We start from the raw sequence: 23,353 nt of genomic DNA, 5'->3' as shown, positions 1-23,353 counted from the left end.
AACCGTTTCCCACATTCCTTAAAATACAGCAACAACAAGTGGACAACCTGTAGTATAACACTTCTTAAGTAACATGTACTGTCCAAATCAAGTCTCCTAGCCTTATACGATAGAGGTCACTGGCTGCCTACAGGTCTCCCGATTCTGATGGGTCATACCACAGAGGCAAAAGATACAGAGGTAAGTAATTGCGCCATTTCTTAAACCCAGAAAGTTTGTCAATTAACTCAGGACCCAGTTCAGGAACACAAGCAATGCAGATCGCAACATGACACCAGCCCAGTACTGGTACCCAATATATTGCCCGGTGTAGAGGGGAATAACCCATCACTCACCCATGAATCCGGTAGGGTATGTAATGTCTGTGCGGACCTTGCCATCAATCTTGATGAACCGCTGCATACAAATCTTCTTCACCTCATCTCCAGTCAGAGCGTACTTCAGCCTGTTCCTCAGGAAGATGATGAGGGGCAAGCACTCCCTAAGCTTGTGGGGACCAGTGGATGGACGTGGTGCCTGGAGATCAAGGATACAAGTCATCAGATACACAGTGACAGCAGCCGGACCTCAACACACAGGTGACAAGTGATTGTAGAGGCCACCACCTTCCACATCACAACCTACCTAGGTATACAGTGGCAGTGCCAAGGCATCTACTCACAGACAGAGGAAAGAGACCAAGTTACCCCCCACCCAACCTGAGCCCCATCAGATACTCACAAAGACACCAGTCAGCTTGTCCAGCATCCAGTGCTTGGGGGCCGCCACGCGCTTCAGATGCTTCTTCGGTCCGCGAGCCTAGAGGAAGGGAAAGTCATGTAAGTGACAATATACAATGCCCACCACAGCCTCCCCAACCAGCACCCTCCCCAGCGCCCACCACAGCCTCCCCAACCAGCACCCACCACAGCCTCCCCAACCAGCACCCACCACAGCCTCCCCAACCAGCACCCACCACAGCCTCCCCAACCAGCACCCACCACAGCCTCCCCAACCAGCACCCACCACAGCCTCCCCAGTGCCTAGTATGCCAGAACCCTCCCCTGCACCCACCACAGCCTCCCCAACCAGCACTCACCCTGCCAGCACCCTCCCCAGTGCCCTGCAGGGGTGACTTATGACTGGACCAGCTATAAGCAATGCACAGCACATATTTGCATTACTACATAGGGCACACTATCCAGAGCGGCGGCGGTACCGCACTGTGTGTACAGGAGCGCTCTGCTCCCGGCCCATACACACAGAGCGGCCATGACACACGGCTATACAGTCATGGCGGCCTCTCTCTGTATCAAGTGTTTTAGGCTTTTAGGAAACGATTTCTTCGCCAATAGAGGACGGGGACAGGGGGCTGCGGCTGATACGACATTACCATGGCGGAATCAGAGCGGGGGGCGCGGGCAGGACAGAGGATGGGGCTGGATAGAGAGTGTGAGATAGCGGAGAACGAGTCTCACCATGGCTGCGTCTGCAAAGGAAAGGACCTCCTTCTTCCGGGGCTGGCGGGATAACCTGCTGCCACCGACGGCGAGCGCGTAGGGACAATACTTCCGTGTGCACTGACGGACAGGGTGACACCTGCTGGGCCGGCGCGGAACTGCGTTTTATACGATTTCTTATCCTCCTCCTGTATAGTGAGATACATGGAAACTCGGGCTAGTTTCACACAGCGTGCGGTTCTTTAGATAGTGTTGGTGATTGCATAATTTTAACCCAAACAATGAATATAAACCATGTATCAGGTTTAGCGACTTCTGGATTTGATTTAATAAACTCCATACAGAAAAAATATCTGCAATCAACCCTGAGACCCCAAAGCTGCGTTCACATGTTCAGTTTTTCAGAAAATGCATGTTTGGATCGTAATTGGTGAGCATATATCATTGACAGAAGCTCCTCCTCTGTTTCCACTTCATTCCTGGACATCAAAAACTGGAACTGAAAAACTGCACATGTGAATGCACACTGAGACTGCGTTCATATGTTGTGTTTTGAAACGCATTACAACAGCTGAGTAACGGTAATTTGCCTAATTACATTACTGTTACCATTTGAATTTACAAAACGTAATGTTTACAAATGTAAACAGTAATGTAATTAGGCAAATCACCTCTCCTCAAATGTTGTAAAGTGTTTCAAAATGCAATGTCACACGTACCACTAGGCAACCCGTTCATAACGCGACGCTAGCACACAGGGGGCGGTGCTCGGCCCGAACGCACATGCGTTTCCAGAGAAACGCATGCAGGTTCGGGCCGAATACCTCCCTATGTGCGCTAGCATCGCGTTATGAACGGATGCCTAGTGGTACGTGTGACCGCGGCCTGTGTGAATGCGCCCTGAGGGCGCGTTCACACGTTCCGCTAGCGCCGCGTTCATAACGCGACGCTAGTGCACAGGGGGCAGAGTTTGGGGCGATCGCATATGCCCTTCCAGAGAAACGCATGCGATCGGGTTATTAATCGCATGCGTTTCCCGGGAGCCACGCCCACAGCGGCGCGTTATGAACGCGACTATAGCGGAACGTGTGAACGCGCCCTGAGGGCTAATTCCCACATGCCGTTTTTGTCGCATTTCTAAACACATCCAAAACACAAGTGGGTGGGGATTTGGCCTAACCCCCTCCTACTGGCGTTTTTGATGCATTCAAAAACCGCCATTTGCGATTCCGCCCTCAGGCTGCATTCACATGGTCAGTTTTCATTGCATTTAGAAAAGCAATGCACATGTCCAGGGAAGGATGCATTCGGTGACCAACACCCGGTGTTTTTCATGTAAACAATGCAGGATGGCGGCTGCCACGGAAACACAGATGCAATAATGAAGAACCAGGTCTCCCGGTGCATTGCCAGTGCTGTGGCTGCACTCACACAGTTCATTTTGACAAGCTCTTTGGTCGCAGTCACACGTACAGTGCACAGGGGGCGCTCCTCGGCCCAAATGCATATGCGTTTCCAGGGACCTCCCCCTGTGCATATGTGTTTTGGTTAAACCGCCTCCCACTTGCATTTTGGATGCATTTAAATACATGACAAAAAATACCACAGATTTACTTTTATTTCGCAAATTCAGTTGCACATTTCATTAATAACAACAGAAAAAATAGGACATTTTATTGGTAACGCATATGCGTTCTGGCGTTCTTTCCCTTGCGTTTTGGATGCATTTTAAAACATGACAAAAACGTCACATGGGAACGCGGCCTGCGATGCATTTACGTGTAGTGTTTGAATTACATTTTAAAATGCCATTCAAACTCGACCATGTGAACGGAAAGCCCAAAACACAGGTGTGAACTGGGCCTAACTCATGAAAAGCCAGGCTCACCAATGGGTTTAATAGGTGGAGCTGAATGGGTTAAGTGGGAGGTTGACTCCATGTCCTCATCAGAAAGCAGGCTGATTCTATATAAGACTGGACAAGGTGACCTCCCTCCCTGCCCTGCTATAACCACGCAATGCATTAGAGGGTCTTGGTTGTGTCTTCAGAGGTGTTCCCCCAAATTAACACGTCCATAAGTCTATACCTAATATATAGGGACAGGAACTACTTTATACTCCTCCCATTTTAAGTGATGGTTGCACCTGGGTGAGAAAATGTTGATGCTGCCACCCAGAGTCTTTCCTCCTTTTCATGATCCTGCAAAGACCTGCTCTCTCTACTCTCCTCCATGAGGCTTCCACATGATAGACCTCAGCAATGATGGCCGCACTTCAGAGCCTGCTGCTCCTCTGGCTACTTGTTGTGTGCCCCCCTGTTACAGGGATGAATGGGATCGGTGCAATCATGAGGTCTCATTCTCTGCCACTGATTCGGACACTGATGGACCACGGACCCTTGAAGCCTCGTGGGGCAGCAAAACATGATCTGAGCCTGCAGCACCTCCGCTTTATGCTGGGGCTCTACAAGAGGTCCGCAGATGGAGAAGGAAGACCCAAAGCGAGTAGACCTGCTGGAGCCGCAGTGAGACTTGTAAGGCCTGTCAGTCAAGCACCTTTTATTTCGGGTGAGAGCCGCAGGGTATAGACGATAATGTTGAATACGGCCTCATTGACACTTGTTTTTGCTTTGCTTCTGGTTTATGATCCATTTATATCAAAGTATCCGTTTTTTGTAATGAATACCTTTAACAGATCTGTTTAAAAAAAAAAAATGGATACGTTGCAATTCAGTCCGTCCGTTTTCCAGCATTTTATAGCCATCGCTTTTTTTTGAGGGCTTAATTTGTGCGTAACAAATTTTACTTTTCTGTGCTATTTATTAATTTATGTCGTGTACTGGGAAGCAGGGGGGAAAAAAGTTCCAAATGTGGAAAAATTGATAAAGAACCGCGTGTGTGCCACGTTCTTGTGGGCTCAGTTTTTAAGACTTTCACTTTTCGGTGTACGGAGCTGTGTGATGTGTCATTTTTTGCGAAATGAGACGACTTTTTCATTACTACTATTTTGAGGACTGTGCGACATTTTGGGCACTTTTTATTTCATTTTTTTGTCATGTAAAATGGTGTAAAAGTCGCATTTCAGACGCATTTTGGGCACCATTTTCCATAATGGAGGTCACCAACGGCCATAACCATTTTTTATATTTTGATCGGGCATTTTGGAACACGGCGATACCTAATGTGTTTGATTTTTACTGTTTATTATATTTTATATCCGTTCTAGGCAAAGGGAGGTGATTTGAATTTTGAATATTTTATACATTTTTTAACATTTTTTTTTTTCAACTTTTTTAAAAAAAAAATTTTTCACTATTTTAAACTAACTACTTGATGGTCTGATTGTTCCTACCATATATGGCAATACTACTGTATTGCAGTATATGGCGTTTATACATTGGATTCAATACTATGAGCCACTGGCTCATTGTAATAAATCTTCAGAAACCATGCAGCCTCTGGTCTGTCATGGCAACTGATCGCCCCCCTCCCCCCCCCCCAATGACGTTAGGGGGAGCGACGATCTCGAGAAAGATGGCGGCCCCATGAGCCGCCATGTTTTAAGTACCTACAAGTGCATACAAGAGGTTAACACCCACAATCGGGTAGCACCAACCGTGGGTGTTAGGGATGAGTCTTTGCTGCAATATGCAGCAAAGCCCATCTCTGTATAAAGAGGGCTCAGCCCTTGAGCCCTCCTCATACACCCTTCATAGCTCTGCGGCGGATATATCTGTCACAGAGCGTGAATGGGTTAAATTACAGAAAACTAAAAAAGGAAGAATAACCAATAATTGAAATAAATGGAAAGTAAAGTGTTAAACAGAGAGTATCATTTTATTTAACTGACACTTTACTTTGTTTGGCATCAGTTATATTTAAAAAAAACAAATCATACGTTTATAATGTAAAATCCTAACACAGATGTGAACAGGGCCATAAGGAGTATTCACTTCATTCACTGGATATGTCATAAATACCAGGCTCAAATCTGATGTAGCGGCTCCCCTGACCATATGGCTGTATTCACATGTTGTGTTTCAAATTGCATGTTAAAACTATATTTCAGACGCTATGGGTAGAGGCTTGGCCTGTTCGCAAATATGTTTCCACTGAACGCCTAGCACCAAATATTTGGTATCATTTACGTGCAAAGTAAGGGGTACCGATTTCCAATCACATGCATTTTCACACAGCCAGATGAAGGGGGGTGGGGTGCTCTACATTCAATTGAAAAAATATTGAGCAAACAGCAGTACAGAGCCGCATATTTATTTATTATGCGTTTACAAATATATTTCCATTAATGCCATGGTAACGTAATGTTTTTTTTAAATGTAAACACAGTGCAATCATAAATGTTTACGCAGTATAAGTACAATTTAATTGGGTTTACAATATGTAAACAAACACAACTTGTGAATGCAGCCTTAGGCAAAGGTATTTGATGATTTGGCATTAGTAAGTTTACTAATACTAATAGATAATACAAAGATATTTGTTTGAAAAGATTGTCTTTATGAGACATGACTGGAGACTACCAGTTTTTAATGTGTGGACTGTGTATAGCCACGTTGAACTCTGCTGATTTGTAGTCCTATTGGTTCATCTGACTGCAAAAAATTGTTATATAATACGGTTTCATTGTATACAATTGTAAAGGCTCCAAATGCCCATAATTAATAAGATTTTATTTGTTGCAGAAAAGAAATGGAGGATACAAAATCTTAAATTTATCCTACAGAACATAAAAACAGAGGAGCTGATGAAGGCGATAGTGATGTATCCCCGGACTATGTTTTTAGGAGACGGCTACTACCTATGTAAGGTGGATCTTCTGCCAAGTGCCGGACTCTTCACCAAGACAAGAGTCCCACCTGGAATCTGGGTGTGGGCTGAGACCGATATCACTTCACACATCAGATCCCTACTGGATGATGCAAACCGAAGTCTACATGTCCAACTCCTATGCCGGAGCGTTGGGAATCGCAACACAAGGTCGCTGGCTGTGTCTGCTTCCCACATCCCTTTTTTACTCCTCCACTTTAACCCCAAGTTCCATAACCGCTCCACCGAGAAGATTTTAACGTCGATTTCAGAAAAGCCTGAGCCACGTGTATTGAGGAGGAAGCCACGTCAAGTGGGGACTTTTGGAATTAAGCTTCCAAAATTGTCCAACCAAAGTGAACAACTCAAAAATCATTGTTCTTTACGTCCATTCTGGGTCAGTTTTCATCAACTAGGATGGGATCACTGGATCATTGCACCACACAGGTACAACCCCGGCTACTGCAAGGGAGACTGCCCCAGGCTGTTACATGCAGGGTATAATTCACCCAACCATGCCATTATTCAGAACTTTATCAATCAGGTGGTCGACGGAAGTGTCCCACGCCCTTCCTGTGTCCCTTACTCCTATGGTCCGATCAGTGTCCTTATGATTGAGCCTGGAGGAAATATCCTTTATAAAGAATATGAAAATATGATAGCAGAATCTTGCACCTGTCGGTAGAAGAACAGGGACTGTCAGCAAAGAAAATCAAGCACTTTATAAGACCACTTTATTAACCTACTTGAAAAGATGTGTGTAAATATGTGTGTTATTTAATGAGACAAGTTTCTAGACTTATGAGCAGGTCTTTTTCTATGATTGTGTAACTTTATTCTTCTCCCACCCCAAACTGAAAATAAAATGTTTTTTCACTTTTTTGTAAATCTATGTACAGATTTTAATGGCTTAAAGAGAAGTAGAACCCTCCAAAATATTTTCGGCTACCCAGCATGAAATATCATGTAACTTCCAGTGATCCGGTAGCTAAATGTGTCAAGCCTGCTGTGCTTTACACTTGATAAATATGCCCCACCTTATCATACCGGTGTAGAGATACTGTCAATATATATATTTTTTTAACATGTAGATTATTTTAGACATCTACTGGCGCACTTATTAGAAATAAGTTTGGTTGTGAGATGTATATAGGAAGTTCTGTATTCTTTTCTGTAGCTGTTTGTGCAACTGCAAATTCAGAGCTCAGTGGGTCTTCTCTGTGAATCCTTTTCTCTCCTTCTTAAGCAAACTATGTATAGGTGTACTATGGTAATATTTTGTGGGCTGAGCACTGTAAAGACTTGAATTCACAGAATTATCAGTTTTTATTTTGGTTTTTCAAGTTTGTATAAAGGAGCATAAACATGTGTCAGTAGTAAAATCCCCGTCTACTACAATAATGTAGTATATGGTTGGATTGATCAGACCTCCTAAGGTTCAAGTACCTCAGGGATCCAACAATAAAATAAATAAATTAAGTTCAAATCACCCACTTTCCTTAGAACTGATAAATAAGAACATGTATTTTTTTTTTTAAATTTATATTGCCACTACCCAAAATGTCTGAGCCATCAAAAATCAGAACGATTATGCCCCGTGCTGAACAGAAAATACCCCCAAAAGTGGTGACAATGAAAACTTGTAAGCATACAAGTTCACGTAAATCTTTAGTTTCGTACAGAAAAAAAAATTATAATCTACTAAAACGTAATAAATCCAATATAAATATGATAGAAGCGTATTTTTGCCAATATTAAGTATACAGCATGAAAACTTAAACAGCATCTTAATGAAGTACAATTTTCCTGCAGATAACAAAGCGTTATATGACTCTCTAAACAGAAAAATATAGTTCAGAGTTTTTGAAATTGGGGAGCGAAAAGTGGAAGCACAAAAAAAATGGAAAAGACTTTTAAGGGGTTAAGGTGCATTAAATTGCCATGAATACATCTCAACAATTAAACAAAACATGAGATGAGTTCTTTCATTGTGGACTATATACTAAGACAGTGATGGTAAACCTTTTAGAGGCCGAGTGCCCAAACTACAACAAAGACCCACTTATTTATCGCAAACTGCCAACACAGAAATGTAATTTGTGATTTATACTCCCTTCTCTGTCACAGCTTTCATTGATACCAGCCCCTGAGGACACCAATAAAGCAGAAAATAGTCCCAGGTAGAGCTGTCACTTTAAAATAGCTCTGTGCACAGCAAGTCCTGGGCTGTCTGGGACTGCAGGAAGATACTTGAAGTCATCTCTGGTGATGGCCTGAGTGCCCACAGAAAGGTCTCTGAGTGCCACCTCTGGCACCAGTGCCATAGGTTAGCCAGCACTGTACTAAGAACTAAAGACGGGCATTGCGTTTGTAAGGAGATATACGGCACTAATAATAGGCCCACATTTTACTAAAACAGTGCAAGCTGCCAATGGCAACCAATCAGAGCTCTGCTTTCATTTTCCCACAGCTGTTTATAAAATGAAAGGTGAGCTCTGATTGGTTTCTATGGTCAACTAAAACTGTTTTACACATCTCTAGCAGTTTGCACCTTAACGTACATGCAAAGTATGACAGAAAACTGGCGCAAGTAAATGTGCCCCACAGATTCAGATCTGAAATGGAGCATATGATGCTGACCTGCAAATACCATATTATATTATCTTTTTTGTGTGTGTTCTAGATTACATTGGTTTTCCCCCATTTCAATAGAAGAGACATTTGGCATCAGGCGTGCTGTGGCATCACACAAAAATACAGAATAATGCCTCCTATAGGGTCACCTAACACTGCCTATAAAACCTCCTATTTGGTGATAACAATTGGTCCTACGTACAGGGGTGGCCCTAAACTCACTGCTGCCTAAGACCAGATAAAGAAAGATGCCCCCTCTGCCCCATCCAGTAGTAATATATCAGGTTATTATTTATTTCTTTTTAGTAAGAGGGTTCACCATGCAGTGGTGACATTGATGGTGACTTCAAGTATGAAGAGAAACAATTTTTAAGTGGGAGTTCCTGCTTTGTAGCAGGTGACTGTGTACCTGGTGCTGCCCCCCAATTAGATGGTGCTGTCTGAGGCAAGAGGCTCAACTTGCCTGATGGCTGGTGCACTCCTGCCTATATACGACATTACTATACAATGGTTAAATGCTGTGAAAATTATTCTAAATTACCACTTTGACCCCAAACAGAACCCCAAACTGTATACAAATTTTTACTACTATTCCCTAGATACATACATGGATGGCATTTCTTCACAGATCAGACAATATGATATATTTGGCGAAGTACATTGTATGATGGTTTATCTAATACTTTTAATAAATGAGCCTTTTGATGTATACCTCAATCTACCAAAAACTGCAATAAGTGTTATAACACATTTTAAAAAGCGTCAAAGGGTTTGTGTCTATTTCCACCTTTGTGGAGCACCACAATACTTCAGTGTTTTTTGCATAGAGGATACTAATAGGATACTTTGCATAGTGTAGGCTGGTAACCAGGCTCTAGAAGTAACATTAATACCCACCGGAGTTCATTGCCTTTCCTTCCATGTCTTTTGGATTATGGATTTTTTATTACTTTAAGCTACTTATAGCAACGTGACTCACAGTAATGTTCTACCCTTTGGAAATATACTTAATGCATATGTAGAGATGGATGGTCATCTTTTATTGCTGAATGCATTAACCTTTGAAGTGTCTACTGAAATAACTGCAGAGTATATACTGTAATAACCAGAGTCATCTTAAGGCTGCGGAGAACTTGAATTAGATGCTACCCCCATCCTGGCTCTGCAGTCAACATTGGGCCCTTTCATACATGCATACAACATACATGCTTATATTTATTTTTAATTATATATATATACATACACACACACTGTAACCCTTACTCATTAGCAGCGGTGGGGGTTTAAGGAAGAATGATGCCACGACACCAAGTTATCAGGGTCATAGAGAGAGCTTCTAGCTACTCTTAGAGGGGTATTCCCATCTGGGCATTCACATTTAATGTAATTCATCTGCCATATATATACATTACATCAATTGCATTTTAATAAAAAAAATTACCTGTGTGAAGTTAATTTCCCATAAATGTAGCCATGTTGTCCCTTAAAAACAAGATAGTCATCCTTAGCTAAAACCACTCCCACTTGGTTTTTGTGCAATCACTCCAGCAGCAGTGGTCATATCCAAAGACAACTATCTTGTTTCTATGGGACAGGGTAGGGACAGGTAAATAAAAAACTAAATATTGCTGACTTTGAAATGACCTTGGTTAAGAGAATATTATGTTATTGTCCATGTACTGTGAAAAGACAGAAAACTATGCCAAAATTGAAATTTTAGTGCTCACTACTTCCCCAAATTTTTTTATAAAAAGTCATTTTAGGGGATCTACTCCAAAATTGAACCAATTAAAACATTGTTATTTTGCACAAGCAATAATAATGCTCTTTTGACTGAGGAATAAAAAGTTGTATTGTAAAATATTGTAACAAGAAATAAATGGGTTTTTGCTGTAAGAAAAATTTTAAAAAACTGTACATGTTTGGGCTGCATGCACAAGAATGTATGCCCATGGTGAATAGCTGTACCTTGTATACAGCACGGTGAGTAGCTGTGGCCCTATATACTGCATACCTCCCAACCGTCCCGTTTTGGGCGGGACAGTCCCGTTTTTTAACCCTTGTCCCGCCTGCACGGACCGTTAAGTGAAAGTCCCGGTTATTTCTGGGGTGTCACGGATTTTTCCGTCTTGTCCCGCCTCCGTCCTGCTCAGGATACAGAGAAGCCAGGGGGCGGGGTGCAGCGTCCTCCTCCTCTCCAGCTCCCGGGCTGTCTGCTGCAGAGCCGGCACCTCCCCCATCCCCTCCCCTGGGAGGCAGAGCCCTCCCTGTCCTCAGGCTGCCACTCGGCACAGGATGCAGGCACATGGATGGATGGATGGAGCAGTGCAGAGTGTCATATTCTCTGCACTGCCCCTGCACAGCAGCCCCAGGGGATCAGCCTCTGTGCAGGCAGGAGCTCTCCAGCCCTGCTACATCAATAGCTCCCTGCCCCCACCTCCTCCTGCTCCTCACTGAAGTTTGTCTGATGAAGCAGAGCCGAGTGTGTGCAGCTGCTGCAGTGTGATAACAGGTACTCTACAGTGACTGCAGGCAGCAGCTGAAGGGTTAAACACTTCACTTTCCTCCATAGACCCCCTGCCCCCATCCCTAATCCCCCCAGTGCCCTTCTATTCTGTTTTTATTGTACCATATACTTAATCCCTTAACCCCTTAAGGACGCAGGGTTTTCCCTCTCATTTCTTGCTCTCCAACTTCAAAAATCCATAACTTTTTAATTTTTACGTGTACAGACCTGTGTGAGGGCTTATTTTGTGCGTAACAAATTTTACTTTCCCGTAATGTTATTTATTTTAATATGCCATGTACTGCGAAGCTGAAAAAAAATTCCAAATGTGGAAAAATTTAAAAAAAAAACGCACGTGCATCACGTTCTTGTGGGCTCAGTTTTTTCGACTTTGACTGTGCACTCAAAATAACACCTCAGCTTTATTCTTTGGTTCGGTGCGATCGCTGTGATACCAAATTTATCCAGGTTTTATTGTGTTTTAATACATTTTCAAAAATTAAACAAATGTGTACAAAAAAAAAATAAAAAAATTTTGCCATCTTTTGACGCTAATTACTTTTTCATACTTTGGTGCACGGAGCTTTATGAGGTGTCATTTTTTGCGAAATGAGCCGACGTTTTCATTGCTACCATTTTGAGGTCTGTGCGACATTTTGATCATTTGTGATTTCATTTTTTATGTGATGTCAAAAGGTGTAAAAGTCGCATTTCGGACATTTGGGCGCCATTTCCCGCCTCGGAGGTCACCGCCGCCCGTAACCGTTTTTATATTTTGATAGATCGGGCATTTTGGGACGCGGCGATACCTAATATGTTTGTGATTTTTACTGTTTATTATGTTTTATATCAGTTCTAGGGAAAGGGGGGTGATTAGAATTTTTAATATTTTATACATTTTTTAAACTTTTTTTTCTTGTTTTTTCTTTTTTTTTTCCCACTATTTCTTAGACCATCTAGGGTACATTAACCCTAGATGGTCAGATCGCTTCTACCATATACTGCAATACTTCTGGCTCATTGTAACGAATCTGCAGAAGCCATGTAGCCTCGTGTCAAACGAAGACCCGAGGCTACCACGGCAAACGATCGCTGCCCCCCTGATGACGTTCGGGGGCACGGCGATCGTAAAAAAGACTTTGCCGGCGACAATGACCGACCGCGGTTATTAGCGTTGGGGGTTTGCTGCAATATGCAAAACCCCCCACCTTGTATGAAGAGGACTCAGCCCGTGAGCCCTCTTCATACACTCCTTATACCTCTGCGCCGTAGAGCTACGGCGCAGAGCGTTAAGGGGTTAAAGGGGTTTTCCCACAAATACAAGTTAGGCCCTATCCATAGGACAGGGCTTAACCTGCTGATGTGTGGGGGTTTCAGTGATGTGACCCCCACATATCATGAAAACGAGGGGTCTGTTGGGGTCCACATAAGGTACATGTCATCGCTCTATGACAGTAATGGAGCAGAATGGTCATACACGGCCGTCTGCTCCATTACTCTGACGGAGCGACGAGGGGTCCGATGGAGGTATGTAGGATCCCTCGTTTTCATGATCTGTGGGGATCTCATCACTGAGACCCCACTGATCAGCAACTTAGGCCCAATCCTGTGGATAGGAACTAATTTGTATTTGCAGGAAAACCCCTATAAGGACTTGGCCCCTTTTAATTTTTGCGTTTCCATATTTCACTCCCCACTTTCAAAAATCAATAACTTTTTTATTTTTCCATGTACAGAGCTGTGTGAGGCCTGTTTCTGCGTGACAAATTATACTTCCTAGTGACAGTATTAAATATTCCAGGACCTGTACTGGGAAGCGGGAAGGAAAATATCAAATATGTTTTTTATGGCTTTCACTGCGCGCTCCGTAGGACCCCTCCCCTTTACTGCGCCCTCCATAGGACCCCTCCCCTTTACTGCGCTCCATAGGACTACTCCCCTTTACTGCGCTCCATAGGACCCCTCCCCTTTACTGCGACAACGAGCATGTCCCCCCCCTAGACAACGAGCATTTCCCCCCCCTAGTCAACGAGCATTTTCCCCCCCCTAGACAACGAACATGTCTCCCCCTGACCCCTAGACAACGAGCATTTACCCCCCCCAGACAACGAGCATTCCCCCCCCCCCTAGACAACGAGCATGTCTCCCCCCGACCCCTAGACAACGAGCATGTCCTCCCCTAGACAACGAGCATCCCCCCCCCCCTAGACAACGAGCATGTCTACCCCCGACCCCTAGACAACGAGCATGTCCTCCCCTGTGGCTGCGTGCCCTTTTTTGTGTGTAGGTTTTTTTTATTTTTGTCTTCCAGGACCGTGCCTGCTGTGGACTGCTTCGGATTTGAAGGATTACGTCGATGACCGACATTTCTAACAAATAAAATGGTCAACGAGGGTGTGTCTGCGTTTTTTGTTCAATAAAATTTTCTGAAAACGGTGTGATTATTTTTTTTTTGCGACACTCTTCATAGTTTGCCGTAGTAGTGGTGCCGGCTAGGTGACGGTGCTCATTACTAAGGGCTGGCCTTAGTGTTTGCCTTAATTTTTTAGGCAAATTCACACTAACGCCCATACCATTACCCCGGTACCCACCGCCACCAGGGGTGCCGGGAAGAGCCGGGTACAAACCAGTACCTGACCGTCTATAGATGGTCAGGTAGTGGGGCGGCTGCAGACTGTTATTGTTGCGCTGGAATAGCCCCCTAACAGTGGTCTATCCCAGCTCAGTAACGGCAGGCTGCTGCTGCTTTTTTGTATCAGGCTGATTTGAACAATAGGGGGCACCCCATGCTGTTTTTTTTTGTAAAAATGGGGGAAACCGCCTGGGAGCCCCCTTTAAAGGGGGAACCCCACGCATATTTTTGTCAAAAATTTGAAGAAAAAACGGCATGGGGCTCCCCCTATTTTTCAAATCAGCCTGCAGCCGCCCCACTACCTGACCATCTATAGACGGTCAGGTACTGGTTTGTACCCGGCTCTTCCCGGCACCCCTGGTGGCGGTGGGTACCGGGGTAATGGTATGGGCGTTAGTGTGAATTTGCCAAAAAAATTAAGGCAAACACTAAGGCCAGCCCTTAGTAATGAGCACCGTCACCTAGCCGGCACCACTACTACGGCAAACTATGAAGAGTGTCGCAAAAAAAATAAATAATCACACCGTTTTCAGAAAATTTTATTGGACAAAAAACGCAGACACACCCTCGTTGACCATTTTATTTGTTAGAAATGTCGGTCATCGATGTAATCCTTCGAATCCGAAGCAGTCCACAGCAGGCACGGTCCTGGAAGACAAAAATAACACAAACACACAAAAAAGGGCACACAGCCACAGGGGAGGACATGCTCGTTGTCTAGGGGGGGGGGGCATGCTCGTTGTCTAGGTGGGGGTACATGCTCGTTGTCTAGGGGGGGGCATGCTCGTTGTCTAGGTGGGGGGACATGCTCGTTGTCTAGGGGGGGACATGCTCGTTGTCTAGGGGAGACATGCTCGTTGTCTAGGGGGGGACATGCTCGTTGTCTAGGGGGAGTGGAATATGCCCCCCAATTATATACATAAATATACATTGGTGCCAGTGGATGCGTTGGAGGTATGAGCAGTGGCGTGGCCAGGGGGTGTGGTTAGGGGGCGTGGCTAGGGTGTGGCTTCTCTGGGTAAAAAAATCGCGCGCCGCCATTTTGTCCCTCTTTCTCCTCCACAAAAGTTGGGAGGTATGATACTGCACAGTGAGTAGCTGTAGTCCTATATACAGCACAGGGAGTAGCTGTGGCCCTATATACAGCACAGGGAGTAGCTGTAGCCCTATATACAGCACAGTGAGGAGCTGTAGCCCTATATACTGCACAGTGAGGAGCTGTATCCTATATACAGCACAGTCAGGATCTGTAGCCCTATATACAGCAAGGTGAGTAGCTGTACCCTATATACAGCACAATGAGGATCTGTAGCCCTATATACTGCACAGTGAGGAGCTGTACCCTATATACAGCACAGTGAGAAGATGTAGCCCTATATACTGCACAGTGAGGAGTTGTGTCCTATATACAGCACAGTCAGGATCTGTAGCCCTATATACAGCAAGGTGAGTAGCTGTACCCTATATACAGCACAATGAGGATCTGTAGCCCTATATACTGCACAGTGAGGAGCTGTACCCTATATACAGCACAGTGAGGAGCTGTAGCCCTATATACTGCACAGTGAGGAGCTGTATCCTATATACAGCACAGTCAGGATCTGTAGCCCTATATACAGCAAGGTGAGTAGCTGTACCCTATATACAGCACAATGAGGATCTGTAGCCCTATATACTGCACAGTGAGGAGCTGTACCCTATATACAGCACAGTGAGGAGCTGTAGCCCTATATACTGCACAGTGAGGAGCTGTAGCCCTATATACTGCACAGTGAGGAGCTGTAGCCCTATATACTGCACAGTGAGGAGCTGTACCCTATATACAGCACAGTGAGAAGATGTAGCCATATATACAGAACAGTGAGAAGATGTAGACTATATACAACACGGTGAATAGCTGCAGCCCTATGTACAGGCAACCAATAGTGGGTCATATCATATCGCCTATATGAGGATCCGCCCTATATGAAGAGCTGCTATGAGTCTTTAGGAAACAAAAAATCTATCCCACTTTTCCTTCCAGCCCATTGCATACATTATGACACAAAGTTGTCGCTGCCACATGACATCATAGTGTGGTAGAGAAGAAGACAGTGCAGCGAGGCGGGCATGAAGAAGCCCTGCTGTGGAAATTTAATTAATGGGGGGGAGGATTTCTGCAATGGACATTCTATGAAGGGGGGCATCTAACGTGGACATTTCTCAAAATGGGCATCTGCTGTAGTCATGTCATTAAAGGGCGGTATCTATTGCGGACATTTTCGTCAAAAGGGGCATCTGATGTGGACATTTCTTTAAAGGGGGCAAAATTGAAAAACAATGTCTTGTTTTCATTTATTCAGTTTCGTTGAAATGTGATTTATTCACTTTTGTCAGATTCAAGTTTTTCTTTCATTAAGAACTGACAGTTTTGCACATGTGTGTAAGTGGCCTATCTGTATCTGTCCTTATAATTTTAGAAACTGTGTGATACAAGGCCACCGTACATCCATTAGAGCAAGATCTAAAGCGCCTCAATTGGATTGGCCATATGAACATCACCAAGGGGCAGCCTTATACAGAATTACCTTAATATGCTACTATTGTCACATGTTTTCCATCGACTCTTAAAACTTGATGAACAGTTACAGATATGTTCTCTATATTGGTGATCTGGATAGTAAGAATAAGCTATTTAGAAGAGAGCACCTGCCCCTACAAGAAGCCTCTCTGTATAATTATATACAGAGCCCTCTCCCTGGAGTTGAGATTCTCATAGAGTTTGACCTTTCTATCACTGGAAACCTTTTTCATATGAAAGTGATAAAAGGTGATTAATCCCAGGCGGCTCCCAGAGGACATCAGACCGGCAATATTCCACTCAACATATTCCTCCTCAAATATTTGAAGATTCATCTCGTTCCAGTTGTGTATCATATAAGGATGACGCAGATTTAGGATTAGGACACACATTTTATAACTCAACCTTCCTTAGAAGAAACAGATAAACTCTTTGCAGGTCGTTGTATAACAGGACAAGCCATGGTTTCCATTGCAGGATCTCTGTGCCTCGTTCTTCTGTGTAGCACACAGGTAAGGCGCATCCATCGGTCATCTATCCATATACTCGACAAACATTTCTTACCAGATCAAAGAGCTCAGCTACAATGTACAGCACTAGAAATGTGAATGCAGTATGAGATGTACCAGAGGGAGTTATAGGTTTCTTAGTAGAATAGGTTACATTGGAGGATGTAGGAAGCAAGACTTCATTTACCTTTATAAGTTGACATTGATTAGTAAGAAAGAGATGGGAACATATTGTACATGCAGTTATGTTTAAATATATACTTATTTTAGGAGCCAAATTGATTCAAAGACTTCATTGCATTTATTAAAGGGAATCTGTTTTCAGAACAAGAAGAAGGAGCCCATAACCAGACTTACAATAAAACTTAAACTGGTTCAAAATGGAGATTTCAGCTAACCATCTTATGGACACATGCTAGTTAAAATTCTTATTCTACCAGCACCCCAACATGTTTCACCAGTCAAGCTGGCTTCATCAGGGGAACTGGGCTAATAGTCAAGCTGGCTTCATCAGGGGAACTGGGCTAATAGTCAAGCTGGCTTCATCAGGGGAACTGGGCTAATAGTCAAGCTGGCTTCATCATTTCTCCTGATGAAGCCATCTTGACTGGCGAAACATGTTGGGGGGCTAGTAGAATAAGAATTTTTACAAGCAAATGTCCATAAAATGGTTACATGAAATCCCTGCAATTATGAGCCAGTTCAGAACTGCAGACTGGATTGACCATACACAGGTTTAGAGGACAAGTGTTATAGATAGTGTGAATTAGGTGTATACTACCAACAGCTAATAAATACATAGCTACTAGCCAAACTTTATTCATTCTTGAGATACCAATACCTAGTAGTATAGATTGAATAGCCATGTGAAGTGTAATATAGATCTGAATAGTAATGAGAATACATTGTACTTACTATTAATACATTACACCCTAAGGCAGTGAGGGCGAACCTTTTAGAGGTCGAGTGACCAAACTGCAACCCAAAACCTGCATATTTTTGCAAAGTGCCAACATATCAATTCAAGAAGTAACTTAATGCAGTCTTCTTTATCAGTGCTATATCTTAGGCAGAATGAGAGGAAATTTGGATTGCCATAGGAGCTTTCCTCGACAGCCCCCTGAACAGGAAGATTAAGGGGTCGCACAGAAGGAGCTCCCTGCCCACACCTACTCTCTCTTCCTGCAGGTTCCATTTATTATATTTTGTTCTATTCCCTAAGAAGAATGGCTGGACCATTAAATATTCTTTTACCTCGTGTTACCCCATCATCTTCATAAACCGTAAGCTCTGGCGAGCAGGGACCTCACTCCTGTTGTTCCATACAAATGTTGTGCTCTGTTACATTACATTTGTATTTGTTTCCTATGATTTGTAAAGCGCTACGGAATATGATGGCGCTATATAAATAAAGATTATTATTAGAACATAATGCTTCACATTAAAATAATGCAAAGCATGGCACGGCATGGGACTGCAGGAGGATCCCTGTCTGGTGAACTCTGAGGGCTCTGAGTGCCACCTCTGGTGTCCGTGCCATAGGTTTGCCACCACTGCCCTAAGGCATTCCAATATGAATCTATCCCTGATCTCTCTTTGATCTCTTACTCCAGAGGAATTGCTACATTAAGCTCCTCTAATTAGATAAATTACAATTGTTGCAACTAAATTAGCAGCTATAATATCTCAGACCCAAGATGAGAATGGAGTCATAATTGATTGCAGCTAATTATCATTATATGAACTAGTAGTGGACTCTTACTCTGTGTTACTGAAGCCGATTACTATACACTACTACTACTACTACTACAAACTAGCAGAAGCTAAAATTTTCTGAAGCTATTACAATGCAATATATGAACTGACAACTGTTTATTGCTGTATGTAGCTGCTATATTAGAGCTAGCAACAAACACTGGCTTAGACATAGAGACCTGATGGTATTTGGTGTTATTTGGCTGAGAAAGATCATAAAATAATATTTACTATACTAAAACTATAACACAACAATACAAAAGAATAACACATCTAGACACTTGTGTTTTTAAAAATTTTCAGTGCACATTGACCTTTTATTGGTCTTCCTTTAAAAGAAATTGATATATCATTAAAAGTTACGTTTTATTGTAAGTCCGGCTACTTCTTGTTTGCCTTTCTGAAAATATGGATAGACCATGCCAGGTCCATTGTTCTGTAGCATTAATAGGAATCTGTCATCAGTTTTGATGATACAAAGCTGCAGTCCTATGTAACCGTGCCAAAGACTGTGAAAAATGTATTTATATTCCAGGATTGTAACTAGACTTTGGAGATCTCTGCTTTGAAACAGCTCCAAGCTCTAATACCTAAACAGAAGCCTACTTAAACTCTTACTCAGAGCATGGGCTGTGCAGTGTTTAGTAAGATCTGACAAACGAGGACATCCCAGTGCATTTTCTACAGTCCCTCTGCATCTCACAACACGTATGGTATGACTGTTGCCAACATTGATCATGTCAGTAAACCTGTTGGGTGCTGCAGTCACACCTGGCAATGGCACGTATACAGTAGCATTGCTTAGGTGCTTCCATATTGGGAGCTCTGATAATTGTTAGCTCTCTTTCCCTGAACCCAGACACCGTTCTGTTGTCATAATAAAGAGGAGAATCTCTCAACAATTAAAGTTGCAGTTGGGAACGAGGAGTTTTATATAAAAAAGTCCCATTTTTTTTTTACCGCAACTTTAAGGCCCGTTCCACACTTGCGAGTGTGATGCGATGAACTCGCATCACACTCGCAACGCATGCTGCCGGGAACGCACGGCCCGAACGCTGCACACCGGGAGTGAACTCAGCATGTCAGTTCACTCCCGGTGTGCAGCGCTCGGGCCGTGCGTTCCCGGCAGCATGCGTTGCGAGTGTGATGCGAGTTCATCGCATCACACTCGCAAGTGTGGAATGGGCCTAACAGTGTATATCCCCGCTTCTGTGGAACCTAGAAACACAATCCTTAATTCCCTTCTTTAATATGACACCAGAATTGTGTTTCTAGGTCTCACAGTTCAGAAGATATAGCTGCATAAAGTGGACAATTGTCCTGATCTCTATATACCTGCTATGCAGTACAGGGTATGTGCAATTAGGAGATGATTGCCATATGGCTCTCATGAAGGGGTTACAGGGAGTCTACCAGCAGTTTTGATCATGCTATGCTGCAAACTGTGTTAAGTAGCAGACACGTAACCATATCTTGTGTGTGTTGTTAATAGTAGTTGGACTATCCCAGGATTGTAAATACATTTAGGGAATTGATCACTGCATTTAAACTGTTTGCCAGCTGTACTAGCTAACCAGAAGCCTACTTCAGCGTGGGCTGCATTGTGTTCACTGAAGAGATCTGACATGAAAGCGCAAGCAATGCATTTTTCACAGTCCTGCTGCTACTCACAACACACACAAAGGTATGGTTGCTGCTGACACCGATCACAGCAGTAAAACTATTAGTTGCTGTATTTGAGCCAGTCGACAGCACCATTAGGGTGGGTTCACAACATGTTTTTTGCATACGCCAAGCGGGAAAGCACCCAATGTATAAACTTAGCATTACATTGACAAATAGGGACAGGCGGAGGCATAGTTGTTGCCTCTGTCTGGCCACTAAGCATTCTGTCCCTCAAAATATGCAGGATGGAAAGATGTAGTAAGTTATGTCTCTTCATCCTGCAGCCTCCGACTGAACGACGTATGCACTTAGCGGAGGCAATGGACGTCTATGGAGAGCGGATGCAGCGTATTGCATCTCTCCTCGCAGCCCCAATAAACACATACCTCGCTCGGCGGGAGGGAGGACCCTGTGATGTCACGTCCATATTAGGACAGTGACATCACTGGGGGAGCGCCCCATTCATCGGCAGCAGCCAATCACCGTCTGTTGCAGATGTACACTCCTCCCCCCGCATTCAGGGGAGAGGGCAACGTATCCCACTGTATAGGCATGTCCTTACAATGTATGGCAATTAACGTGGTATGAACCCAGCCTTACTTAGATGCCGCCATAGTGGGAGCCGGTTCTATGACAGTGGGGAGTCAGGCGGGAATAGATGAACCATATATTGAATGAACAATCATCTCCCCCACCCAAAGGGGCCTAAAAAACAGAATTTTTTTTTTTTAATAAAAGTAAAATTTCTAATCCCCCTACTTTTTATAAATAAAAGGTCAGACTCATATCACATGTACTACCTGTATGAACTGACTGCTGGTCTAATATGTTCATAGTTCTCTAAGCAACTGCTCTGTCTTCTATGTCAAAGGTGCATTCAAAGCCCAGTTCAACATACCAGGAACAATACTTGAACATGGAACAGAGAACAGATTGGCTTTTGGCTTCACTTTTGCGGGAACCTAGAATGACCCCATTTTGGAGGACAATGGGAAGCAAACCAGTAGGAGCCTATTGTCAGCAGGGAGTAGAATGTACCACAAAGGTCTGCAGGTATGGAGACATGAATAGCGCTGCTTACACCCAGGCCGGCACGACGAGAGGCCAATAATGCTCCGCATGTATGTTTTTCAGAAAAGGTCACTGTTCTTACCTCCCGCACAACTGGTCTTGATACATTGTCAATCAAAAAAAAGCATCAGAAGCAAAGCCGCTCATCCTGGCACACGCCACAGAGAAGTATCAAACGTAACGTGTTCTGGGTGATAATTATCATGTGTATCTCATCATTACATGTATGGTATTTGTTATTTCACCAGCTAATAAAGATATGGTCTTATACTAGTATTTTTACTTTGATTCTTTAGGAAATTTTCATAGACCATGGGGAATTGATAGGGGGGTATGTTGGAAAATTGTATAGCTTTTAATCAAAATCAATTATATGCTTAAATGGGTTGTCTGAGACTTCTTAAAAAAACAAAAGGTTACCGGGAGGGGCTGTTTAAAAAAATAAAGAACTTACCTTCCGCCGCCCTCCGGGTGTCCCGCGCTGCTGTCACACACCATGATGTAAACAAACATGGCCGCAGGAGCAGTGCTGGATTCAGCTTCCGGACAGACCCGACAACCATCCATCCTGCATATGCTCTGAATAGGGACGGGTCGGCGTGGCTGGCCAGCACTGCTCCGGTGGCCATGTTTGTTTACATGGCGCGTGGACAGAAGCAACAGCAGCGCGGGACACCTGGAGGGCGCCGGAAGGTAAGTACATCTTTATTTTTTTAAGCAGACACCTTTTGTTTTTTTTTAGAAGTCTCAGAAAACCCCTTTAAGGTGGACAACTGCTTTAAGACTATTTTAGCACCAGGTACCTGGGTAATCTGCCTCCTTTGGCTGCTAGCTGCAACCATTCATTAAACAGGGATTGAGTTAAGAAGGTACAGTATATATATATATATATATATATATATATATATATATATATATCTTTATGAATGTATGTATATGTGTGTATGTGTGTGTATACCTCCCAATTTTCAAGACGTTGAAAGAGGGATACATGTTGAAAAACTTGTTTCCTCCGATTCATTGATTCCCCTCTGAAGCTGGAAAGTCTGTGGGTGTAGATACAGTTAAAGGGGTAGGATAGGGCCTACCTTGCTGATCAGTGGGGGTCTCAGTGCTGAAACCCCCACAGATCATGAAAACAAGGGGTACAATGGGGTTCCAGTTACATCAGAAGGCAGCGCATGACCGAGGTGGAGCTCGTTCTGTGGAGCTGACGGAAATTGCCGAGCGCTGTGCTCACCGATCTCCGTTAGCTCCATAGAGTTTAATGGAGGAGAACGGTCACGAGCGGCCGTCTGCTCCATTAGGATAGGGTATAACTTGTGTTTGTGGGAAAACCCCTTTGAAGGCCATGTGGTTGCTGCAGGAGTAGCATCTAATGACAGAACATCCCGGCACCATGTACATAGTGCCTTGTGTTGACAACCCCACACAAATCCTTTTCAATGTTTAGATGATAAAAAGAGGTTTAAAAACCTTACTTTCATACATTAACGGGGTTGTCCACTTTCAGCAAGTAATTGAAATTGTTTAAGTAAGGAGAAGTTATACAATTTTCCAATATACTTTCTGTATCAATTCCTCACGGTTTTCTAGACCTCTGCTTGCTGTCCTGCTATAGAAATCTTCTATCTTTAGTTGCAGTGGACAGAAATATGTCCATGGTCACACAGGTGCCAGCGAGCCGTGCACCTGTGTGACCATGGACACATTTCTATTCACTGGAAGTAAATATAGAAGCTTTCTATACTAGGAC

General features: G+C 43.6%; 3 protein-coding genes across 7 annotated transcripts in view; 2 read left to right on the top strand and 1 right to left on the bottom strand.

Moving 5' to 3' along the window:
• Positions 1-23,353, bottom strand: part of RPS4X (ribosomal protein S4 X-linked) — a 501,937-nt gene that overhangs the window by 4,843 nt on the left and 473,741 nt on the right. For 3 of the 5 annotated variants that reach the window (XM_072124252.1, XM_072124255.1, XM_072124253.1), the window contains exons 2-3: positions 721-799; positions 336-516 (exon numbers count right to left, since the gene is read on the bottom strand). In XM_072124252.1, coding sequence (XP_071980353.1) covers positions 336-516; positions 721-799 — 260 coding nt within the window. Of the gene's footprint in view, positions 1-335; positions 517-720; positions 800-1,372; positions 1,392-1,457; positions 1,567-23,353 lie in introns of those variants that run through there. The other 2 variants (XM_072124251.1, XM_072124254.1) reach the window with 2 other exon arrangements.
• BMP15 (bone morphogenetic protein 15) lies at positions 3,392-7,153 on the top strand. The gene is made up of 2 exons (XM_072123884.1): positions 3,392-4,006; positions 6,142-7,153. The coding sequence occupies exons 1-2, from the start codon at positions 3,700-3,702 to the stop codon at positions 6,948-6,950; spliced, it is 1,116 nt and encodes a 371-aa protein (XP_071979985.1). The 5' UTR covers positions 3,392-3,699; the 3' UTR covers positions 6,951-7,153.
• LOC140077501 (liver-expressed antimicrobial peptide 2-like) lies at positions 17,002-21,851 on the top strand. The gene is made up of 3 exons (XM_072124741.1): positions 17,002-17,109; positions 21,398-21,579; positions 21,661-21,851. Exons 1-3 carry the CDS (start codon positions 17,059-17,061, stop codon positions 21,698-21,700), a joined length of 273 nt encoding a protein of 90 aa, XP_071980842.1. The 5' UTR covers positions 17,002-17,058; the 3' UTR covers positions 21,701-21,851.

This window comes from Engystomops pustulosus, chromosome 9, assembly GCF_040894005.1.
Source record: "Engystomops pustulosus chromosome 9, aEngPut4.maternal, whole genome shotgun sequence".
In the NCBI taxonomy this organism is placed as follows: Eukaryota; Metazoa; Chordata; class Amphibia; order Anura; family Leptodactylidae; genus Engystomops; species Engystomops pustulosus.
Note: the sequence above shows the minus strand (reverse complement) of the source record. Positions and strands in the feature narration are given on the sequence as shown.

Excerpts from the sequence above, each read along its gene's own strand:
- BMP15 (XM_072123884.1), top strand. The coding sequence starts at position 3,700 with ATGATGGCCGCACTTCAGAGCCTGCTGCTCCTCTGGCTACTTGTTGTG. Across the intron at positions 4,007-6,141 it reads TCAAGCACCTTTTATTTCGG|AAAAGAAATGGAGGATACAA; the intron begins GTGAGAGCCGCA and ends TATTTGTTGCAG.
- LOC140077501 (XM_072124741.1), top strand. The coding sequence starts at position 17,059 with ATGGTTTCCATTGCAGGATCTCTGTGCCTCGTTCTTCTGTGTAGCACA. Across the intron at positions 17,110-21,397 it reads TTCTTCTGTGTAGCACACAG|GTGCATTCAAAGCCCAGTTC; the intron begins GTAAGGCGCATC and ends TCTATGTCAAAG. Across the intron at positions 21,580-21,660 it reads TGTACCACAAAGGTCTGCAG|AAAAGGTCACTGTTCTTACC; the intron begins GTATGGAGACAT and ends TATGTTTTTCAG.